The 10607-nt window shown below is 41.8% G+C and overlaps 1 protein-coding gene across 1 annotated transcript in view; it reads left to right on the forward strand.

Moving 5' to 3' along the window:
* Window positions 1-8839, forward strand: part of LOC124712180 — a 39881-nt gene extending 31042 nt beyond the window's left edge. Inside the window, exons 3-4 of the mRNA XM_047242475.1 lie at window positions 6283-6384; window positions 8645-8839. Coding sequence (XP_047098431.1) covers window positions 6283-6384; window positions 8645-8839 — 297 coding nt within the window. The remainder of the gene's footprint in view (window positions 1-6282; window positions 6385-8644) is intronic.
* The last annotated feature ends 1768 nt before the right edge of the window (window positions 8840-10607 follow it).

Here is a 10607-nt window from a genome sequence, read left to right on the forward strand (position 1 = left end):
TAGCTTTAAAACTTTTCCAATGTGATGAAACATTTTCTTAAAAATTTTCAACACCCATTGCGCCAGCCGGAGTGGCCGAGCGGTTCTAGGCGCTACAGTCTGGAACCGCGCGACCGCTATGGTCGCAGGTTCGAATCCTGCTTCGGGCATGGATGTGGGTGCTGTCCTTAGGTTAGTTAGGTTTAAGTAGTTCTAAGTTCTAGGGGACTGATGACCTCAGCAGTTAAGTCCCATAGTACTCAGAGCCATTTTGAACTAACACCCATTGCACTCCCTTGGCGGTTGAATTTCCGGAACCAGTGAAACACATTTTATTAAAATTTGTAACTGTGAAGTCAAATACCATTCGTCATAGATGTAGCCTTAAAATATTTTTAGTAGTTCTTTACTAATTATTTTTTCTGAAAAAAAACTTTCACCCTCTATTTTAGCCCCTTAGTGGTTGAATTTCCGAAAATGATAAAACGTATTTTTTTAGTATCTGACTGAGAAACCAAATACCAGTTTTCCTAGTTCTAGTTTCAAAACTCCCTTAATAGCGACATACATTCAAAAAGCCCTTCATTCCCTATTTCACCCTCTTAGGAGGGCAATTTCGGACAGTACCTCCTTAAACGATGCCTAGAGTATAAGATCCACACCCTGTCCTAACAAGTTTATATCCTCAGCGTTTTCTGTTGGGTGATGGGTCAGTGAGTCAGTCTGACTGTGTTTCACCCCCTTAGGGGTTGAATTTCCGAAAACAAAGAAACACGTATTTTTTCATATCCGACCGAGAATTCAGGCACCAGTTTTCAAAGATTTAGCTTTAAAAATGGTTTCGCAATGAAATATTTTCTCAAAACTTTTCACCCCTTCTTACACAGCCCTAGACGTTGAGTTTCCAAAAAGAGTGACATGTGTTTGTTTTATTTCTAACAGAGAGGCCAAATATGAATTTTGCTAGATGTAGCTTCATAAATGCTTGCACAATGAAATATTTCCATAAAACTTTCATCCCCGGTTTCACCTCCGTAGGGACTGGATTTACAAAAACAGTGAAATATGATTTTTTGTTTATAACTGATAAGCCAAATATAAATTTTCATAGATTTAGCTTTAAAAATGCTTTCATAATAAAATATTTTCATAAAAATCCTCATCCCCTATTTCACCCCTTTAGGGGTTCAATTTTCAAAAATACTGAATCACGTATTTTTTTATTTGTTACCGAAAAGTCAGTTATGCAGCTTTAAAAATATTTTAGTAGCTCTTTACTGATGATATAGTTTCAGAAAAAGCTTTCACCCACCATTCATCCCCATAATGTTAAATTTGCAAAAATGCTGAAATACATATTTCTTTATTCCTGGCCGAGAAACCAAATACCAATTTTCATAGGTCTAGCTTCAAAATTGTTTTAATGGCGACGTCTTCGAAAAAACGCTTTGTCCTCTAGTTCACCAACCGTAGAGTTGAAACTTCGAAAAGTTTCTTCCTAAACGACCCATGCAGTATAAGGTCCACAACTTCTCCAAATTTTAAACTGTTATCTTTAGTGTTTTGGACTGGATGATGATTAGTCAGTCAGTCAGTCAGAAAATTCGATTTATATACAAAGACAGAGGCTGTAGTTCGCTGGGACAACTGGAATGACCACGAGAGCGCCCAAGAGTCTTTCGTATTTAGTGTTGTTACCAAGTCAGAAAGGGATATAAGGGATGTGAACAGTGTCAGATGATTAGTGATTGCTGTGAAGGACACAGATATGCTCCACACCAGTCTGCGTAGCCGCACCTGGCAGATTTCGAAGTGCGCCTCATTGCAAGTCTCCATTCCGTCGGCTGATCGATTCGTGCAGAGCTATAAAGCGGATATACTGGTACTGTGTCTGATTTTCAGATTCAAATGTGATTATCATGATTATTTTTTAACCTCTGGGTATTTATTAGGACTACATACTAACTATTACAAGGCATTTTGTAAAATGCAGAGAAAGTAATGGAAAAAGTTTTAGGTGGCTAGAGTTGCCATGGATTTGGGCAGACATTGACCGACTTCCACCACGTATTCCAATTGTGGTCAATATTTCAAAATTAAATGAAACTTTTACCACCCAGAAAAAACATTGATCTAAAGTTTTCTTAAATGCTTTATTACGCCTCATGAAAGAACAAAGATATTATGGTACATTAATCATACAGTGTGTTCCACAATCAAAATTATAAATGTAATGAAAGTTACTACGATGGAGTACTACACTCACAGCTGCAAATTTAGTTGAGCATAATACCTCCATTTTTATCCATCTTTAACCTAAATCCTTGTTTCAAAACGATCGGTGCAGCTGGAGTCATTATCTGGCACTTGGGACAAAACAAACTGCATTCATTATTTTCGGACTTATTTGAAATTATATGTCACATCTGAATCACTGCCTGAACCACAACAGCTTGAGATGTGAGCAATCTATGATTGACGTTTACTTTCCTTAACAGTTACAAATGAGCCTTCGTCTGTATATAGATGGTTATGTTTGTGTTCCTTAGCTGCACGCTATCATTGGCATCAACACTATTTAATAAAGTATAAAATTCATGTTTAGCGTCAGCAGCTTTTATTTTAAACTCAAATATCGACCGGTTTCTATCTTGGACCATCTTCACGGATAGAGGTTAAAATGGTTTAAGCGACAACATTACATTTGTCATTACTTACATAGAGCTTGCCACGAATGTGTGCATACGACACAGGACGTTTAGAAGCAAACATACTGATAACAAGGCGTGTACATAGAGCTCTGGCTCTGTGTACACGTGTTATTAGAATGTTTGCTTCTGAACGTCCTCTGCCGTATATTCATAATCATGACCTGCTCTGTACATTATTTAATTAATGTCGAATGTAATGTTGTGGCTTAAACTATTTTAACCGTATCAACGGAACTGACCCATGACTGAAACCGGTTGATATTTGGGTTTAAAATAAAAGCGACTATTGGTCAAACATGCATTTTATACAATCCTTGACCGCTGTTGATAGTCACTTTCTAAAACTATTTAATAAACTGTGTATATGTAATTTTGGGGGTAAGAATGACCAACACTCCAAGTAAACCCGAAACAGAGAAATTTTGCACTTGACAACAGAAGTTGCATTATGCTGCCAGATACACACATACATGAACAAAAAACAATCACTGCTCTCTTTTGAGAATTAATCGAGTAACATACATGATGTAGCTGAAAACACCGATAAGTTTGCAGTTAAATAGGCCTAATATCGGTGGATTTTGCACAACCAGATTGTAACACACTTTTTCGTATACAGTTACAAGTCGCAATAGGTTCGTCAACTGTAGCGTAAGAAAATTGGCACTGCATGGCATCATCTAGCGTATATTGATAGAAGTTTGACCCCAAACAGTATGTACTAATCATCCTACTGGGAGGTATCAGAGAGCTGTAAGACATTTGGTGTATAAGTGATCAAATAGCAATGGCAGTCAATGTATGCCTGGTTTACCATACCCAAAGTATGTGGATTAGTCAGCAGTGACAGTTTCCCGATGTTGAACTATATGGAAACGTGAGGGCAGGTATAGTAGACGTGACGGTTCTGGTCGATAACATCTGTCCAACTCAAGGGAATATGACAGTATTGCTCTCCAAGCCCATCGTGTCCCTTTCACATCTGCATGTGCCATCCGAAAGCAATTAACGGGCTTACGGCAACATTCTGTGTATCCCGCACCGATGGTTGGACCAACTCAAGGAAAGACCACAATATTGCTCTCCAAGCCCATCGTGACCCTTTCACATGTGCGTGCCCCATCCGAAAGCAATTAACGGACTTACGGCAACATTCTGTGTATCCCGCACCGATGGTTGGAGACAAGCAAAGTCGGACACGAGAATTACGGTCCCTTGTGCAGGACGCCAGTAACATAATAACCGACTCGCATCCATACATTTAATTAATTCACCTAGCTGGGCAATGGATCTACCTTCTTCAGTGCATACGCACACACTTCCCTTGAGAATCTCAGAGTAGCCAACATGGAGCAAATGGACAGGGGCTGCAGATAGGTGGCGCTCGATGGGAGTGTGAATTGGCCCTGAGGCGAGCCAAGATAGTTCGCGTAGTTATGACAACGCTGTGTCCAGCATGATGAAGTGGTTAACGCACCTGCCTACTAAACAGGAAATCTCGGGTTCGAATCCTGCTCCGGTACACGTTTTCATTCGTTGCCACTGATTGTGCGTAATGTTTCAATGCAAGTGACAGCAGTGATCCCCTCCCTTTCCTTTTCTCCCCTCTCCACCTTAGATTTAGTTATGTATAGACTCGCTTGCGCTTGGCTTGGTGCCGTTAGCGGGAATCATGGCCTGCTGATGAGTGGAGTCGGATTGTTTCTCGGTTGCGCTTGGCTTGGTGCCGTTAGCGGGAATCATGGCCTGCTGATGAATGGAGTCGGATTGTTTCTAGCGTTTAATCCTCGTTCCGCACTACACTGGACAACCATCGTCGGCAAGTATGGCAGCGACCAGGACAGAGGTCCCACTCTTTTAGTTTATTGGAGAGGCACAATGATGTTGCTCCTGGCTTCACGGTACAGGGAGCCATCGGATGTAACTTGGGGTCACACGAGTTTTTGAGGGATGCCAGAAGGGCACGTCACGGACATCCTGCGGACTCATGTGTTTCCTCTCAAGCAACAGTGTCATTTTTCAGTAGGACAACGCTCGTCCACGCAAGGCACGCGTCTCAATGAACAGTCTGGGTGAAGTTAAGCTACTCCTGTGGACAGCAACATCCCCATATGTGACTGCTTCGGAACGTGTGTGTAACCAGCTCGAATGGCAACTCACTCCGTCTACAAGTAACCAGGATATCAAGGCCCAGTTGCAACATCCGTAGGCCGGATTCTAAACCATATGTGACGGAGTGGGTGCAATGTCATACTGTTAAGTAGGCTTTTACGACATAATTATTTATAAATTTGACACGATTTTGAAATCACTGAAATCACATATCGTGTTAAACCCTGATTTTTCATTTCGTTTCCGTTCCCCCTTCTGGGTGCTTCACTTTTTTTGTCAGACAGTGTTTTTTAAAAGAAATGTTACTTCGATGTTTGATCGCAACTGCTTGTTTCTACTTTGTTATTATTTATTTTTGCACTTATCAAAACAGCTTATGAACTGTGATGACTGTTTCGTAACCGTGACTAATCGGAATAATACAATATATCCTCCTTATCAAACAAATCACGTTACTGCATAAGTGGCAGTCAAATTAAAATGAGAAAGATGGAAGAATTATTTCAAAAATAATCACCATAACTGTTGATATATTTATCCACTGTGAGGCAAGATGGTCAAAACCCTCATGGAAAATTGTTTGCTGTTGCCTACGGAACCATGACTGGACCCAGGCTTCCACTTATTCGTCTGAAGAAAATCGACGGCCACGAATGTCTTTCTTCAGGGCACCAGAAATATGGAAATTGCAAGGTAGAAATTGGTACTGTATGGAGGATGCGTAAGGGCTTCCCAGTGAAACTTCTGCATCAAAGTTGAAAGAACATTAGCGACATTTGGACGAGTCCACATGTTACATACTATTTTGAGCGTTGAAACGCAGTGTAGTGCTGTGTTTAACCAATTTTTCAGTTTCCTATGATACACATATATCGAAAGTCTTCTGTTAATTAAAGCTGGAAGATGTTGTGCAGAAACTGCATTAATTATATGGGTGTGTGTGTATATTGAACCAGGGACCTAGAAACGACGGAGAGACTTCGTCCTTGCCGTAGCCTTCAGAGGTTCACAACCCCACAACAGGTTACAGCAGTCCACTCACCCCACCGCCGCCCCACACGGAACCCAGGGTTATTGTGCAGTTCGGCCCCCAGTTGACCCCCTCGGGAACATCTCATACCAGACAAGTGTAACCCCAAATGTTTGCATGGTAGAGTAATTATGGTGTACTCATACGTGGAGACAGTGTTTCTGCAGCAATTGCCGACATAGTGTAACTGAGGGGGAATAAGGGGAACCAGCCCGCATTTGCCGAGGTAAATGGAAAACCGCCTTCAAAACCATCTACAGGCTGGCCAGCATACCAGACCTCGACACTAATCTGCCGGGTAGATTCGTGTCGAGGACCGGCACGCCTTCTCGCTCGGGAAACAGCGCATCAGACCGCGCGGCTAGCCGGGTGGGCTAATTATATGGGTACTGTTAGTTTATAAAAGGCAGATACTTTCACTGAATCTTTTCAATGTATTCTCATTTGCAGAGCCAAGACTTCGCGACAGTTCTGAAGTGTGTGGCCTTCCTTCCAGTGCCGTGTGGACAGGTCTTCATTTACTGCTGGGCAGCTGACAACATGACTGAGCAGGTGGGTTCTGGGTAAGGGGAATAACGAAAGAAGCTGCATACACATCCACATCTGTTGTGCTGCTGTTGTAGGAGGTGGATATGAGCTAGACATTTTATACTAGGAACGCAGAGGCATACCGTTGCATGGGTAAAATTATTGTGTTCTTCGTTGCAAGGTTGCACGGAAATAACAGTGATGAATCTCCCGTCGTTTACCACTATTTCATTAGCTCTCTCTCTCTCTCTCTCTCACACACACACACACACACACACACACACACATACACAAGCTGAAATTCAACATAAACATAGTCTGATTCGTATGAGAGTACGAAGTCCGTAGTGACGCTCGCCACGATGGTAACACTAGCACCATCTCCATTGGAGCAACACCAGTCCTCTGCTGGAGTGTCATCTATGATGGTTGCTTGTGCGATGTGCGTGGTGGCTGCTGGAGCGACATGGCGTTGAGATGCGGCACCATGTAGCTGTGCAGTAGTGAAGTGCGGAGTGAAATACCTTCGTCGGTGGCGATCCAGACTACTTGTTGTAAGACAGGAATTTTCGTGGGATCGCTATTGTTCATTACACTTATTATCTATTACACTTTTGGAACCAACTTTTCAGTACAATATCCGAACAGGACGGTACACATCAATGTGAAATAACGCAATGATAGAGTGACACTGCTAGGTATGCATATCAAATGCAAATAATACACCGACGACACGAGAAGCATTAAACCATAACGCAGCAGATCGATATTAATCAAACTTCGAGGCGATGTTCATCATATTATGGGAATTAAACGATTAAAATTTCATCCCATTTGGAACTGATGACGTGTATTAACCACTGGCACGAATACGTTGTATTAGTTGTGACTCGGAAGCAAATAACCTCTAAATTTCCTGCCGTACCTGGAACCAGTGGTGTGTCAGTAAATGTGCTGGTTGGAGACTGACACGAAGCAGACTTTCCCTGCGGATGACAAATTAGGGGATCTTTCAGGCCAATCAAAGCTCCGTACATTCCAGAAAGAGTTTGTGGTGTGAACTGCCGTCTTGCACTGCCTTGTTAGAATAGGCCATTCGGTACACTGGTCATAAGGTTGTGCCAAAGGGACGTACCATTATTATCACATGCAATAGAGCATTCAACCTTCCTTCAATGATTACCAAATCAGTCCCATCCAATAGCTCTCCATACTCTGATTTCGCTGCTGGTGAGGTATGGGTCGCGAGAATACTGTTTCCTGTGACCATGCACCAGGTCGTCAACATATAACGTTGGCCAGCTGCACCACCGACCGGCAACCGGCCTAAGCTGTGGCGCGGCACATGTTTGACCTGCTATTCACCTGGACGACGTGGTATCCCAATACGGCCATCGACGTGACACATAACAAGAAACGTGATTCATCCGACCATACGAAACGTTTCCATTGGTACACGGAACCTTCTTGAAGATCCCCTGCTCACTGCATTTGTAACTGACGTTGACATTGAATCTACCTGGGAACAGTTCCGTCTGTTGTTCAACAATGTGCGCTGAACGGTGTTCTCCAAAACCCTTGTGTCTGCACCATTGTTGTAATCCATCGTCAGATGTGTCACAGATCGCCTGCTGTACGGAATGGGAGAGCCTCCGACCTGTATGTTCTGTGATGAGCCGTGGATGTCCCATTACCCTGTCGCCTACTCGCTCTTCCACCACCCTTCAGTGGCTTTCCATGCATGCTCATGACACTAGCGCTCCAAAAGCCGACCAGCTTCACTGATTGAGAGTTGCACGCTCCCAGGCGCTGAACCATAACAATCGTCCCTTTTATCAACTTCACTTATATCAGTTAATTTCGCCATTTTTGGCCGTATCCTCGTTAGAACGATTCACCGTTCGCCTGTGCTCCGCTTACAATCTTTCTTTACGACGCCACGTGTCTGCAATGCCACCAGACGTTGTCCAGTCTCATGACGGGCTGCGATCGAAATGTTTTTACTAGCAGTGTGAGTAGGCTGCTGTTACTACATCAGTTCATCTAAGCTGTGAACAATTTGGGGATAAAATCTTATATGTTTGTAATATTAGAAATATTAGAACTCAAAGAAAAGAATTCAAGGAATAATTCTACTCTCGCTTTGTCAACAAGTGAAACAGGACTTCGGAGTAGGTGCAGATGTAGACTGCAACAAAGTTACGCGTCAGTGAATTTATATGTAGTGTCATCATTAAAAATTCGTGACAGAAAGTTTCGTTACAAGATGCTGTATTGTTGACAGGCTAAAGCAGTATCTAACGCGGCGTACCACTGTTCGTGGGTGGACGCGGGCTCCCGCTTCAAACGCACTCTGCTGCTGGTCATCGGCCGCGCTCAGAAGCGACTGGTGCTCACTGCCGGCCACCTCTACACCATCGACAGGGCTGCCTTTCTTTCGGTTGGTGTGAGAGTTATTTCTCATTTATGTTACGTATAGCTTGACAACCCATCCGTGTATTGGACTTGCCCTTCATTACGGTGAGTACTCGCACATTTTTTTTTACCAAGGAAGACTTATTTTTGAGAAAAAGACGTCAACTACGCTCTTGTTTGATTTTCCAATCATGGCATCATTCTATACAAAATTCTCGCCTGTGTCTCTTGAAACGTTAAGGGAAGTTGTAGAGCATCAGCAAACGAATTATTTGTTCTTATTTATGAACGTTCCAAAGATAGCAGCCAAATATAAATACTGTATGCTGAATGCAGCATTATCACTACTGAATTACGCGTTAAATCTCACACAAACCTAGCCAAGTAGCCATCTAATGTCAATAACCCTATTTGTTAATAACCTATAGTGCCGTTATGGTTTCGTACCGACGGGCTGATCCTCAGACCACTGTTTAGTTTTAAATTAAAATCAGCTTATACTGTTCATGCGATATGTGCTGATTTTCGTTGTGGCGGAAGTTCATTGGAATGGCGGTACGGGGAAAAAAATAGGAAAGATGACTGCTTCACTGCCACTGGATCTAACAAGAAACTGAAGCTACATAAACAACTTTCTAAGATAAGAAATGAGTTGTGTTCCATACATCGAAAGCCCGGCGTCATTTTATAACACTACTGGCTAGTACTGAAAAAGATTATCTTACTGCGAAATTATAACGAATTTTCGACACTATTTTAACTTTGGAAATGTAGACAGTGTAGAGTACCACACATATACCAAAATATTTCAGGCACGCGGATGTTTTACTCAAAATGGCGACTCACGAAGACAAAGTAGTGTGAAAGAAGGTTACGGCAGATACTTCGCAATGCATTAATATTTCATTATAAGTAATACACACTGTATGAGAAATAATTATAAATAAAACATATAAATAAAGAAAAACTTTTCATTATAAAAATATAGCGCAAATATATTTTTTGTGGCGTACTTATCAAGGTAAAGGAAGACAAAATTTATTATTAAGAGGCAGCCATGCAGGGATAAATGTTATGGCAGTACTTACTACGGCAACGTTATGATAACCATTGTATTTGATATAATAGACAATGATGATATACAATTGTAAATGTTATAACAAGAAATTAAATTAACAATGTAGCAGTTTTTTGGAAGTGTAAATCAACATAACTCCCGTATGAACTTATTACAAATGGATTACAGTGTTACACATTTGGTGCAGGTTATAGTTTGGGCTAAGGCGATTGTTAACTGTCGGTCTCATTGACCTGTCATGCTTACATAGCTTCCTTTGCGCACGAAGCTAACGTAATTGTACGTTCATGACGTGATTCCTCTCTTATTTTTGTCATCTTTAAAAATAAAATTGCCGTGAGCGATTTTATGCTTTTAATTGGTTCAAATGGTTCAAATGGCTCTGAGCACTATGAGACTCAACTGCTGAGGTCATTAGTCCCCTAGAACTCAGAACTAGTTAGGACATCACAAACATCCATGCCCGAGGCAGGATTCGAACCTGCGACTGTAGCGGTCTTGCGGTTCCAGACTGCAGCGCCTTTAACCGCACGGCCACTTCGGCCGGCTTGCTTTTAATTGTCATTGAAATTCTGCAAAGGACTTTTTCCTGACCTCTCAAATATCATTATCTGGAATGAACTTTTCCACTTTGCAAATGTAAACTCCGTCATTAATAACAACGACCATACTGCGCTTTTCCGCCTTTGTGACGATAACTTTATTCATTTCGATGTTAATATTAAGATCTTTAACAGTTTTGCTGCTATAAGGA

This window comes from Schistocerca piceifrons, chromosome 8, assembly GCF_021461385.2.
Source record: "Schistocerca piceifrons isolate TAMUIC-IGC-003096 chromosome 8, iqSchPice1.1, whole genome shotgun sequence".
In the NCBI taxonomy this organism is placed as follows: Eukaryota; Metazoa; Arthropoda; class Insecta; order Orthoptera; family Acrididae; genus Schistocerca; species Schistocerca piceifrons.